Genomic DNA, 14,383 nt, shown 5'->3' with positions numbered 1-14,383 from the left:
AATTATTTCAAGTTCGAACTTGCAATCAAACAGCATATTTCAAGTAAATATTTTCAAATGTAGAAAACTACATTTCATATAAAATGACAAACAATGGTAAAACGTAACTTAAAATGGAATTTTGGTAAAACCAAGCAATTCGATTCTTAAAAACTCCACTAACATTTTAATGAATCTAAAAACTGTCACCAGCAGCACAGCAAATAAAAGACACACAACATGGTGAATAGCTCAGAACCTTTATTCAGAGGGCAACAAGAGTAAAATATAAAACGTATGGGCTGTTTTTCCTTTCTTTCAGGCGACAGAAATCAATTTCGGAACCATTGTATGGGAGAACAATCCATAGGAAGAGTCAGGAATGGTGCGCTCGATGCTTGTGAAGCCCCTCGAGACGTTCACCCTCCTCCACCATCAGTGCTCTAGGTCTCACTGCAGTGTCTCCGTAGTTTTCCTCAAAATGCTTTTCCTTTTAATTTTTTTGCTACATCTCTGCAGTTTTTAAAAAGTAAATCAAAAAAAAAAAAGTCCTTCAAAAAAATAAAATGGAGCGACCACATCTTTTGTTCGGCTTCTTAACATTTACAGTATATATAAATACTTACATAAATATCTTACATGAAAAACCTAATTCAGAGAAGGAAAAAAGCAGAGGAGGATGTTGGAGGAGGGGGACGGGGGAGAACTGATACGGCGTGTGTTTGTGCGAGTGTGCATTCATGTTGGAGGCGGGACAGTGTGGACACAGATTGGGGTGTTTATGTGGGTAACTGTAGACCCGGTGTGTTCAGTTAGCCCAGTATGGAGAGCTGCTGTAGTTGGATTTGCCCTGACTCTTCTGCATGCTGTTGGACTGACTGCGTTGGCCCTGCAGATGACAAAAAGATTCAGCATTAACCCTATAAAGCCCGCTAGATCCTATTATTCAATATGCAAATCATTAACAATCAAACATTTAGCTGAGAAACCTTAACTAATAAGGAACCTATTGTAATTAAGAATGATGTGTGAATTGTTGTAGACGTGATGTACCTGTGTGTCTTGAGCCATGTGGTGGTGCAGTAACTGTGAGGGGGGCTGCTGATGGGGCAGGATGTGAAGGAAGGGTGCGGGGGCGTATCCGGGGGCACCTGCGGGGTTAAGCGGCCCGGTTCCTCCCAGAGCTGAGGGCAGGCTGAACGCAGGGCCGCCTGCCGTGGGGAAACCCTGCTTGTCAAACGACTGGAAGGGTCAGAGAAGAGAAATGAGATGAATACATAGCATAGATGTATTGTGATGACTGAGCAGAAACGTGACGCTCACCTGGCTCTTGCTGTACACCGTTCCAGTGAGCTCTGAACTCGCAGATCCAGACAGTCCTGGTACTAAGAAAAGGGTTCAAATGAAGACATCTTAAATTTGACTTTATTCAACACATCTGCAAGCTCTCTACAGTTATTAGTCTGATTAGGAAGCTTTTCCAGAGCACTGCAGAGATGACTTGAGGCTAAACCAGAAGTGAGCATGACCCCAGTTCCCTCAACAAAACCCAAAAGCCAGTGGAAAATCATATTGGGTTTACTGCATAAAATAAGCTCTGTGATTAATATCTATTATAATTTAGTACACAAATTAAAAACCTACGAATTTTGAAGCCTAAATACAACCCAAAGTAATAAAACGCTTCTTATACTATAGCCAAACACCACCAAAGGAGAGGAAAAAAAAATGCTTCTTTCCAGGTTTCAAGACTTATTTCAACAGTACTCCATATCCTACTGAATCAAACTAATCAAAGCTGATGATGAAAAATGTATCAATTACATTTCCACACTGTGCATGGAAAACAATCAGGAGTCACGCCACTTCAAAGCTGTAATTGCTTGTTGCAACCCTAAAAGCAACAACATCTGTGCATAAATCGTGAGCGCAAAATCTACCTTTTCCCGAGCTGTTGGTGACTGCTTTGGCCTGGGACTGGGAGCTTCCTCCATATCCTCCTTTCCCATAATCTCCTCCAGCATGAGCCTGGGACAACTCATCATAACCTTAGGACAGAAGAGATTTCAAATAAGAAAGTCCATTTTATAGCCCCAATGATTAACACTTCAGGACACTCAAAATCAAATATTGGCGTTTTTCCACTGTGTGGAACGGTTTTCCACTGGGTACAGTACCTGGTACCTGATCTGTAAGGCTTTAGAGGAATGTTTATCTTTTAATCATCATTGTATTGCATTATACATTTTGCCGTCCAAATTAAAAAAAAAATAAATAAATAAAAAATAAACAAAGCTTTGCATTTAAAAATCTTCAAATGGCAACTGAAGTTTTCTATGCATTTTATGTACCTGCGCTATACGTGTGCTGGCTGTATCCGGTCTGGTGTTGGTACTGGCTGGACGGGCCCATGTTGTGCTGCTTTGTGGACGCTGGAGGCATGAAGACAGCGGGGCCGTACTGGAAGGCACTGGGCATTCCCGGCACCCCGGGGTAGTAGGGCAGGCTGGTGTAGCCATAACCTGGAGGCAGAGGGGGGTTGAGGAAGGCCTGGGTCTGACCCTGCTGGGCTTGACCTGGGTTCTGCGGCCCTTGATTATGAGGGGGGACAGCACTTTGTTGAGACTGTGAGGGGGGCACTGAGGAGAGACTGGTGGCAGGGGCTGGGGAGTTTGAGTCGCTGCGGCCAAATTTGGTAGGCTCACCTGTACAAGCAAGACAATACAGAACAGTCTTTTAGACTGAATGATACTGGATTGTCCTATTTGCACAAGCGTAACAATCTTTGTGCTTTAATAACAACAACAACAACGATGGCTGCTTACCGGAGTAAGGATTGTTTGCTAATCCTCCATCTCTGCCAGCTAGCGCTGTACCAGGGAATGCCATGCCATAATAATCCTACAGAGAAATGTCACCCAGAAATAATTCAATTAATATATGAGAAATAAATATTAAGGGACATGTCATCCAAAAATAAACACTGACATCATTTAGTCAATATATCATATTAACATCGCAGTAAAAGCTCCTCCGCATCAAATCTCTGCATGTGCTTGAGTTATAAATATGGTTTAGGGAACAGAACATGCATCATCTTCCCGTACTTATAATAAAAAAGTACTTTCAAAACAGACACGGTCAACCAAAGACAAGCTTTAACGGCTCGTTGTGGGATTCTGCCATAAAGTTTAATGCTTGAAAATCAAGACAATTTTACAGCTATACTGTAAAAACAGAAACATTTCTACAAATACTTTTTCTACAGCAAAATATCTAAATAGTAAATGTTACATAAAAAGTATTTTTTGTGTATTTGTGAAAACAAGCTAATGACTAAGAAATGGTTACCATGGGCAGGCGGGACTGCATCATCTGAAGGTCCTCATATCCATAGATTGGCTTTAGGGAGGAGAAGACATAGATCAAAAATGTGTACAAAAACTAAATAATAATGTGTGTATATATATTTAAAAATTTGGCTTCCTCAATCTGAGAGCAGATCATCCATTCACTAACCGGATAAGCAGGAAGGAGGCCACCAGGACCCATGATATACTGACTGGCCAGCAGTGGCGGTACTCCTTGAGCCAGGTTAGGAGGAGCTTTACCTGAAAATATAGAAAAAAAATAAATCATTGGAAACAAGAAAATGCTATTTACAGATGGACAGTTATAGTAAAAATCGGTCCAACTCTGCTGCATCACTATAATCATGCAGTGGGTGTTTTTGCGACTGACCAGAGGTGTTGGAGGGTGTGATGTTGGTCTGCAGCGGTGCAGAACGGACAGCAGAGGGAGCGGATGCGCCGTTAGCGGCCAGGCTCTGGGTTACAGCGCTCAGGCCGCTGGAGTTGACCGTCGAGCTGGACACAGAGCCAGAGTACGTGGACAGGCTCATGCTCACGTCAGCACCCATCTGTGTCTGAGAGAAGCATTTCAATTCAACTTAACCCTGATCCAGTCCCACTTATCCATGTTATAAAGCTCTCAAATGGAGAAGCTCAGGCAAAGAGTGAAACACTAAAGTGAGGAAGCGGAGAAGAGAAACTGGAAATGGGAGGAGCCTCACAGGACACTTACGCTCAGGGAAGAGCTGGTGAGCGCAGAAGATCCAGGAGAGTTAACGCTGCTCACGTGACTGAGAGAAAACAAGCATCGATAAGACCGTAAGGAGACTGTCTGCTTCTCATGAATATGTAATGAGACTGAAATTGGAAAGCTGTGGTCAGTGGTACCTGCTAAGTGATGGAAGAGCTGTGCTCGGGACAGGCGCTGCTGTTGAAGAGGAGGAAGATGACAAGCTGTTCTCTGTGGACAGGGCGGTGGATACGGGCTGAGGGGTGCTGGACGGAGCAGCTGCAGATACAGCACAACAAAAATGTAACGTGTGGCCTATGCTACAAATTCACCTAGTGCACAGTGCAAAGAAAGTTCAGGTAAAAACGGCAAGTCTGTTAAAAACAGAACTCATTTACCTTCCTGTGCGCTGGATGCCCTCATTTCACTGAATCCATTCTGTGGGAAAAAAATAAACAGATTCAGCTATTAGCTAAACTATTATTTGACTGTATTAAGACAATCATACCAATGAATTTATAGGGAAGAAAAATAAGGTGCAGGTGAAAAAGGGTCAACGTTAAGAGCTTCAGTATGCATGAAGCACCACTCACACAGATATCACTTTCAAAGCAAGCAGCTTACTATTGGTCAAAGTAGCCAACTTGACAATGAGCAAAATCTGCAACTAAGGCCTGGTTCACACGGGACGATTTTAAAATTGTCGGCTGATTTTCCAAACCTGAGAGACCCCACACACAGCGATAAAAAAAAATCACGGGTCTAACAGTTTTGGTCGTTCAGTTTATTGATCCAGACTCCCGAGCATTCCCAGGTCAGACGGGAAATTTCGCAAAATCCCTCGAGATCAAACGTGACTTCAGAGTAAACAATCATGGCGGACGAAGAGGATGCAGTGGCCATAGTTTGTGCTTTGTTTTTAACGGAAAAAAACCATAAGGAAAACAAGAAAAGGCGATGGTCAAAGAGGTGGAGACAACGCGAGCATGGACTATACTTGCTACATCATGATATGGAGGAAAGTTGTTGTTTTATCTCATAAAAATGTTGTTACATACTACACAGATTAATAACCGTTGAAATAAACGTTCATATATTCGTTTCCATGTACTCTGGTGGACTGCAGTTGTGGATGTAGTTATGCCCATCGACTTTATTTGCATTTCTTATATTTGTTATATTATATATGCCAGCTGTTTTGATTTTGTTTCCCGGTACTTCCTCGCCACCTCGTCACCTCACTTTCTGATTGGCTACACGCCACAGTCCACAGGCTGTGTGATTGTTTGTCCTCGGGGGACACCACACACGAGAAGAAATCAGGCCAAATAAATCCAACATGTTGGATATCCCCGATTTGAGATCGGAGCGGTCCCGACATTCTTCCGAGCAGAGGAGAGCGGTCTTAACACACCACACACTGCAGGAATTTTTGATCAGATTATTTTACGATAATCGGAGCATCCTAAGATTGTCGGAAGGGGTGAATCGGGGCTAAAATCAGCCTAATTATCCTGCAGTGTGAACCAGCCTTAAGTTACTGATCATGAGGACATTTTGCCAGGGAAATGGTAAATGTGATGAATTTTGGTCATACACTGAGAGTGGAGGTGGCAGATGACTCCGCTCTGCTAGCTGAGGATGGAGCCAAGACAGGAGGGGCAGTAGTGCTCGGTAAAACAAGAGAGGCTGATGGGTAACTGGACTCCATTACTGCTTGAGGCAAGCCACCTAGAGACTCACTAAAACAAGAAAAATAAGATTAGAAATACATTACACACAAGTTATTTGTTTGTGGAATGTCCTGAGTTTTAGCAGTAGCATTTGTGCCAATGTTGATTTCAAACTAAATGTATTTACATAACTTAAAGGAATATATTCCTCCGGAAAAAAAGAATGCATTTACTCAAAAATATTAAGAAAACAGCTACGTTTATGAGTAGAATATTTCAGTAATTTTGTGCACATTGGTCGCGAGATGTAAAAAAAAAAAAGAGAAGTCCTTTTCTGTTGTGGAAGTGCACAGAACGGTTCGAGAACGGACACAGGCCTGGAAACTGCACTGGGATCATGATTCTCTGTGCTCGGGCACCAGATGTGTGCACGGCATGAGAAACGGCACTTAAGCTCTTTCCCTTCTTGCTCTTTAATGTTTTAAAAACCCCATTAAATTGTGAATGCAGGAATCTTGAAAACAAATGTCTTATCAAATCTCCAGTTCTCGATACCCAAATCTAATCAAGCCTTTTAAGTGTAAGCCTTGTTCACCATATTTGATGGCACTGGGTGTGCACGCTGATTAATGTTAAATGTGAATAAAGGCCTAAATTAAATCTTTTTTTTAATTATATAACGCAGTCATGTCTCTTCAGAAAACATTTGGACCTTTTATTTTTGGGTGGAATATCCCTATAAAGATCTTGTAAAGTATAAAGGAAAGACAACCAGGTGGACAGACAGACCTGATGGCAGTGGATTTGGAGTACAGGCTGCTCTGGGTTTGAGCAGCAGCCGCAGGCTCCTGATATCTACTTTCTGATTGGTTGAGATTCTCCACAGTGGATTCAGATCCAAAATCCAGTGCACCAAACTGCACATTCAGCCCGGACACGTCAGCAGAGCCGGGCATCTCTACTGCTGAAGAGGGGATCTGGCAAACCAAACACATATTTATTTGTAAATTAAGATCAAAAAGTAATTAAGACTAATACAAATGAGGAAAGCAGGTCGTTATGAAACTAGTTTTAGTTTTCCCCAATTATACAGGGTTTTAATTTTTCTGGATTTAGTTTTTTAATGGTTTAATTACATTTTAATAACTTAAAAAGTATGTTTAAATTATAATAACGCTTTAATAATTTCCTACAATTTTAACAAAACTACTAATGTCTTTTGTACATATCCCACAGCGGTTTTGACAGTTTAAATTTCTCGATTTTGTGTTTTATGATTTAAAACAAACAACCAAAATTGTGGTGTCTGTCACTACACAAAATGCGATTCGATTCTGGATTCAATACTCATTTTTTTTATTGCATTTAGTGAATATGAATATGCTTGCATACATTCACAACAGAACTCACGGAGTAACAATAAAAGGGGCTATAGGGGATTTTATCACCTTAGAGGGAGGTGGCGCTCTCCGTCTCTGTGGTCTGATGGTTCTGGGATGTGGCGGCTCTGTCGTGGTGATGACCGGCTCACAGAGGTGTTTCAGTGTCGGAGAAGGCCCATCGTATGGGGGAAGTGGAGCAGGGTCTCGGGCCTGAGCCGGCAGGTCCGACTGGAGTGCTGCATTCTGATGTTGGGTCAGACGACCGAGGATGGGGGACGGGTCAGGCTGAGGCTTCAGGTCCACTAAAGACAGAAAAGACATATACTAACGAGTCTCTGTCAAACCTGGTTCAAAATGTAAAAGTGTGTGCTGGGGACGTGTAAAACCACACTGATTATAAGACATGATGCAATGGCCAATGACCTCCAGTTGCATGTGCACTTCACGTTCCCCAAAAGCATCGTTAGCTAACTATGGTTGTTAGCGCAACGGAATTCTATTGGCAACGATGGAACTTGTGACTATAGTTGCTTTTGGGAAACGTACCCCAGTGTGCATGCATAGTACTTACAGAGAGATGTTGTAACAGGGGTCTCCTTGGGTTCATTCAGGGTCACAGGGGTAGTTTCGACAGGCACCGGAGCAGTAAATTCAACAGATGCAGTGCCATTACCCAGTGCACCTGAAAACTGATTGGACAAAGGGGCGATTCGGGGTGTGCTGATTGGCTCCATCTTCTGTACATCGTTCTGGGGAAGCCTGGATCCCAGCATGGACTAGAAGGAAAACAGAAGGGTTGTCACGATTCCAACTTGTTAGTACTCAACTGTAGTGTTAGTAAATTATATGACTCACGATACCAATTTTATATAACAGCAAAAGTGTATTTGTTTTATCAAGTTTGAGACTTAAGTGCCATCTTTGTACCCAAGTACAGGTACTTTTGACATTTCATAAAAACTATACAGTAACTGGAATGCTATGTAGTAAGTGATGCAGACTGTATGATTTATTAGTAGTTTCTGTAGTTTATTAGCTAAAATTGCATATTTAACTTTATCCTCTAATTTGAAGTTATCGGTTTACAATGTCACAAAGCTCATTTAAAGGGACAGTGACAGCTTGTGTCAATTTTTTTGTAAAAGTTTGGTGTTGGAATGAAGTCTCTTATGCTCACCAAGGCTTTGGAAAAAAATATCATTACATACAATTATTATTTTTTTTAAATAGAAGATTCAAATGGACAGCTTTTATTAGAAATCGATTTATAAATAGTCAATTATCACTGTCACCTTTATCAGTTAAAAGGAATTTCACTTTTTAGCAATTTAAGGCAACCTTGTTGAATAAAAGGTACTCATAAAATTAAGAAAAAAAGTAAGAAACTGAAAGTGAATCTGGCTCTATAAATCTGGGTGCAGAGTCCAGTGCTGAGGTGCTCAGTGCCAGTATGTGTGTGCTTCTCACCGATGCGGCATGTGCATAAGTGCCAGCAGCAGCAGATGCGTAGCTGTGTGTGTGTGTTCGGGTGGTGTGCTGCTGAGAGTTGGTGAACACCAGGCTCTGGGTGAGAGTATCAGGGCATGACGGCTCCAATCCGGCAAGCTCAGAGTCGCCCTCAGCCACCTTAGGCAACAGAGAGCCCAGATCCATCCTGAGGAGCAGAGATACACTTTCAGACAACTACAAGAGGTCTTTGCTCTAGGATGCAAAACATCAAATACATTTTTGATGAAGTTCTGCCCTATTGCTTCCACAACACAGGAAGCATGAAGTGAGGATGTTCCAGGAGTGCACCTACATATGCCTGCTAATCTGTCTCTGCAGTTGTAAGGCTGTTTGTTTTTTGACTTCAATTGCTAAACATGAGTCAAACATTAACAAGGCAGGGAGGGGAATCATACCTGAATGCATGCCAAATATTTTGGAGCACTCAGGTAGACAGATCTGTCTAAACATGCTCTTCACTGCTTGCTGAAGATGTAATACAGAGCAGTTTAATCACTAGCTTGCAATACTGACAATATTGCATAAAAACTGAAATGAGCTGAACGACACTTTTGTTAAATGTAGAGCAGCCTAATAGCTGAATTATATTCATTTATGATGAAGCAAAAAACGCACTGACTTGAGCTACATGACACCATCGTGCTCTCTAGAACTGTATATAGCTGTAACTAATGTGTTTCATAGTTGACTAACTTTACAAATCAGGAGTTGTCAATAGCTACTTACAACTCTTCAAATGAAATTCATATGAAAGGTACCAATCTAAAAATACTATAAACAAGTTTTACAAGTAATAACATATGTCTGACAGAGTGATAAGTAATTCCACTGTAATCCTAGGTGTGCCACTTAAAAACGAAAAAACGTAATGTACTACGACAAAATAAAAACACTTTTCAAACTGTTAATGCAGTTAAATATTATAAATTGATGTTAAATCAAGTTAAAAGTAAATAATTTTTTTTTTCAAATGATCAATTTTACTTGTTAAACATTTTACTATTATTATAGTTGTGAATTTTAAGCCACAGTAAAATTTATTTTAAAGTTAAATTTCTAAGGAAATTACTTTTAATTAATAAATTCTTCTTTGAATTTCTTTATTTTTAAGCTCTGTTCTGGAAAGTGCTGAAGCACAGGAAGCACTCACCCCTGTCCAGGCTGCGCGAGGTTCCTGGAGCCAAGCGCATAAGAAGCAGTGAACACTTTGGTCTCAGATAGCTGATAAATAGAGAAGCGAGCGTTACACACTGACATCTCTTGATCATGTTTTCCAGACTGATTTTAACATTCATGAAGTCACTCACATCTTCATTCCAGTCTTCAGCCGCCCAATCATCCACACTGTCCTTCCAGGCTCCTGAAAACACATGAGAAATAATTTCTTTTTCTTTTTTTTTTGCAGAGGGCTAAATTAAGAAATGCATAATCGCTGGTTAGTGATTTTGCACTGTGCTTTTTGTTTTGAGGATGACCTGCACTACATAAATCGGATCAGTGCATTTCGGGTTTCCATCCATACAGAGCCTGCCGCATGAATGAAATCAATACTACAGAAAACCAGCTCATCTGACATCTATACTACACTGAAAATGGCTTCAGATATGATTAAGTAAAAAGTATTAGAGAAGCAGATTCTGCTCTATTAAAGAAATCAGGATCTGGATCAATAAACAGCACTCACCTGCTCCTTCAGTAGTCTCATTTCCAGCCTCCCCTGCCTCAGCAGAGCCGGTGCAGTCAGCAGGGTTAAACGTCCTACTGGTCAAAGAGAAACCAATGGAGGCCAAGTAAGAATAATGACCAAGAACCTTCTTTTTTTGGAATGGTTTAGAAAGAAAAAAAGCGTGAACACTTACCCTATTCCCTGAGAGAACCTGCTCATTCCAGCTCCTCTGCCTCTTCCTCGGCTTCCTACACCTGAGACGACACACCAGCATAAATACCAATCAGAACGAGTGAAAACAAAGGAGAGGTTCAGCCAAAAATGAATATTTACTACTCCTTGTGCCTTTTCATTGGTTTCCTTTCCAAGATTTCATAATCTTGACATGCCACTTAGACCAGTTCACTCCCTCTCCCTGACCTTTTTTCTCCAGAACCTTTAAGACAGCTTTGTGCAAATATCCTTAATTACGATTAGCAAAGTTCTTGCATATGAAATTAAATGTAGTTGTAATCGACTAAACTTCATTTAAAAACTGGAAGTGATGTCCTCTTTAAGAGCCATATGACAGAAGACAGGCCCTTCTGATGACTCTTCCCGGTCCTATTCTTGCTCCCTCCCTCCCCAGCTTCCCCTCTCGAGTTGCAGCTACTTTAAACGCATTCGTCACATTTAATGCCCTACAAACATTGCTCAGAGTGACACAAATAGCAGCACAGGAACAGGCCCCATCCTGCCCAGTCTGAGATAGCAGAACTTGTATCAAGCTTCAAAAAATATCCAATAAAATGCAATAGAAGAACCATTTTGGGTTCCCCAAATAACCTGTCAATTAACAGTTCTTAAACTAATTTTATACAACAATCCACTTCTTTACGTGGTTCTCCTTTGCTGTAAACAAAACTTGGGTTCTCACGAGACTAGCGTATTCTAACAAGAGTGTACGCGATTACATACGACAGTTAGCAGAAGTTTTAAATGTGGATATTTTACACACAAATGCATCGCTTCGCTTAAGGCGTTTATTAACCCCTTGGAGTCATGTGGGGCACTTTTTATGATGAATTGATCATTGAATCTTGATAGTGAATTAATAATAATAATAAAAAAAGAGAGAATGTAAACAAGTGTCAGAAAAGACTATTATACTGTTAAAGAAGATTTTTTTGAATATTGTTCTTTAAAACTTTCTATTCATCAAGCAATCATTCAAAAAAAAAAAACAATCGGGGGTAAAAACACTGATAACAAGAAATGTTTCTTGAGCAGCAAATCAGCATGTTAGAATGATTTCTGAAGGATCATGTGACACTGAAGACTGGAGTAATGATGCTGAATATACAGCTTTCAAATATATTTAACCTAGAAAATATTTACTTTATAACTGTATTAATTTTTCCCAATATTTACTGTTTTACTGTAGTTTGGTCAAATAAATGCAGCCTTGGGTGAGCACAACAGACACCTTTCAAAAACACAAGCACACAAATCTCTTACCAATCCCAAACTTTTGAACAGTAGTGTTAGTTTTCCACGTGTTTTTTTTTAATAATGGACTGCTCATTTTTATGCAGATAACCAACATAAAAACCACTTCTGGAGGCAGCAGTGTATTAGTAAGCAGTAATGTCTTGGAGTGCATATAATGCGCTGACCTCTCCCTCTTCCTCTGCGCCCACGGTCTCCTCCTCTCTCTCCTGGAGCTGAATCAAACCCGTTCTCTTCCGACCTCCCTAAAAAATAAACAAATGTGAATGCCTATTCACTTGATCCCAATCACCATGAGAACATTACTATGCTGTCTAACTGGACACCTTGCCTCAGACAAAAACACAATCTATACATGCAAGTTAGGACATGTACACACAAACGCACAGAAAGACGCACCTTCCTGGTTGTGGCTAGCCCCTCGGCCACGTCTGTTTGGACCCCCGCGGCCTCTGCCTTCCCTTTCTCCTCTCTTCTCCCTGCTCTCTGGAGCGGTCCCTTCTTTTCCAACACTTTTCTTCTTGCCAACTGTCTCCCATGAGTCCTGTGCAAGCATGAGAATAATTCAACAGAATCAGAATCATGGGTATATTATCCTCAAATAGCTCTAGCAGCTTAATAACTAGTTTGGCAGGCTGGCAAAGCTGGAAAAGCTTCATAACATTATTTCAACTCAGTCTAGTTCTTCTTGCATAATTAATGCAATTACAAAAGACACTGAATCAGAAACGAGTCAAACAGGATCAACGGTAGCAAGCATGTACCTTGACAGTGACCTCCTCCAGCAGGAAGTTGATAGCCCTGATGACGTCCCCATTGCAGTCATGAAGGGCCACCATACACTCGTCCTGATTTTTGCCTGTAACCTCCATGAGCTGGGACGCAAACACAACCAAATGCAATCAAACTCTTGAAGATACAACAAAATTCAAAATTGCTCTATTATATTTTAAGGTAAAATGTACTTCTGTAACATTTTGATGATTTTATTAAAGAAGCCTACAATTTATTACAACAAAATTCGCTCTCAATATGTATCCATCAGACAGAGATTATACGGATTAATCTGAATGAAGCACACAACACAAAAACCTTGATTCATTGAATGAGACGTGATTTATTGAGAACGAGTCATAAGACTAATTAGATCAGACGTCAAGACTACCAGACAGGAATTATACGGATTTGTGGGAAACTAAAATAAACAAAAATAACATTGATTAACTGAAAAAATATTAAAGCAACTGCTGTTAATGAAGAACCACTCTGATGGATTCATTAAGAGTCATTAAACTGATTTAAAATAAAGAAAAGTGTACAGACAAATTCTTAACCTTTTTTTTTTTTTTTGCTGATTCATTAAAGGAAATTAGGTAAAAAAAAAAAAAATATTTCTTAAAATTGGACCGCACTATTTCCAGCTGCTGTTGTGCACAATCAGAAGTTCTAGATAATAATTAATTATAAAAATTAGTAAGTACATCTAAAGCCCCTTTCACACGGACATTCCGGCAAATACACAGGTAAAGTGTTCCTGCAATTGTTCCGTGGTCGCTAGATTTTGCACTTTCACACTGCCAGTGATGACCCGGTATATGTGCGTGCTTTCACACACAACCCTTGAAGATCCCGTAACGACACGTGACATCAGTGTGTGACGTGTAATGTACGAGTTGACAACGCTAGGCACGTTATACTTTCACTGAAGCAAGCAAACGATCTCTGCGTCAGTGCGGAAAGTGAGGAACTAACTGATCTCTGCTTCATTACAGTTTGCACATGTGTTTTCGTCGCGAATGTTGATCTTCCTTCAAAACAGCCGGTAAAAGAGTCGCGCGATAACATGAGTCATCACTTCGACACGGAATCAGATCTGGCTTTTGTTCACACAACGCTCGTCCCGGGTCGAACCCCCCAATGTTACTAGGTCCCCGACACGGGTTCAATTCGGTAATAAATCCCGGGACGTGGTTGCTTTCACACAGAAGGCGACCCAGCAATGTTCCGGAAATATTGCGGGTCTGACGTGCAGTGTGAAAGCGGCTTAATTGATTCGATTTAACAAAAGCGTCCAATAGATTTTTTTTTTTTTCTTACATTCTGTGTCTGTTTTAATTTAAATGGATTGTTTTATGATTTAACTAGAGCTGAAACAACGAATCGATTTAATCGATTAAAATCGATTATTAAAATAGTTGTCAACTAATTTAGTAATCGATTCGTCGCTAAATAAATTTTATTTGCCATAAGCGGCTCATTTCGTGCATATTTCAAATCTGCGGTGACCAAAGTGTGGCAGTAATGAGCCACCGGAGGTTTTACTCAGCCAGTACAGCAGGTGAAGTAGCGAATAGCCAATAGCTGGCCTCGTTTTATGTCACGTGCTTCCCGAACAGCGTCTCTGCAGCTTTCAGCGGGAAGTGGGAGTACTTTACTTTGAGCCTTCAAAATGAAGAGTAACCTGTAAACTCTGCACTACTGAACTGTTTAAGGGGCCGTTCACATATCGTGTCTTTTGCGTGCTCAAGTTCGTTATTTCCTATGTAGGCGCGCAGTATGCACTCTCATAATGGAAGCGACGCGGTCGCGACACGCACGCGGTGCGA

General features: G+C 40.8%; 1 protein-coding gene across 1 annotated transcript; it reads right to left on the bottom strand.

The window, feature by feature from the left end:
• Window positions 1-223: 223 nt before the first annotated feature.
• Window positions 224-12,679, bottom strand: LOC127941369 (ubiquitin-associated protein 2-like; the record flags this gene model as incomplete). Its single annotated transcript, XM_052536368.1, has 24 exons — window positions 224-868; window positions 1,033-1,221; window positions 1,303-1,364; window positions 1,920-2,027; window positions 2,331-2,684; window positions 2,805-2,880; window positions 3,331-3,381; window positions 3,499-3,590; window positions 3,721-3,904; window positions 4,063-4,120; window positions 4,218-4,338; window positions 4,458-4,497; window positions 5,657-5,801; window positions 6,522-6,709; window positions 7,181-7,416; window positions 7,686-7,890; window positions 8,582-8,768; window positions 9,774-9,844; window positions 9,931-9,983; window positions 10,308-10,381; window positions 10,483-10,543; window positions 11,945-12,022; window positions 12,177-12,321; window positions 12,542-12,679. Coding segments are annotated over 24 exons (2,997 nt in total), but the record flags the coding sequence as incomplete, so codon positions are not given.
• Between the last annotated feature and the right edge of the window lie 1,704 nt (window positions 12,680-14,383).

This window comes from Carassius gibelio, chromosome A21, assembly GCF_023724105.1.
Source record: "Carassius gibelio isolate Cgi1373 ecotype wild population from Czech Republic chromosome A21, carGib1.2-hapl.c, whole genome shotgun sequence".
NCBI lineage: Eukaryota > Metazoa > Chordata > Actinopteri > Cypriniformes > Cyprinidae > Carassius > Carassius gibelio.
This window is presented reverse-complemented; position numbering and strand designations above follow the sequence as displayed.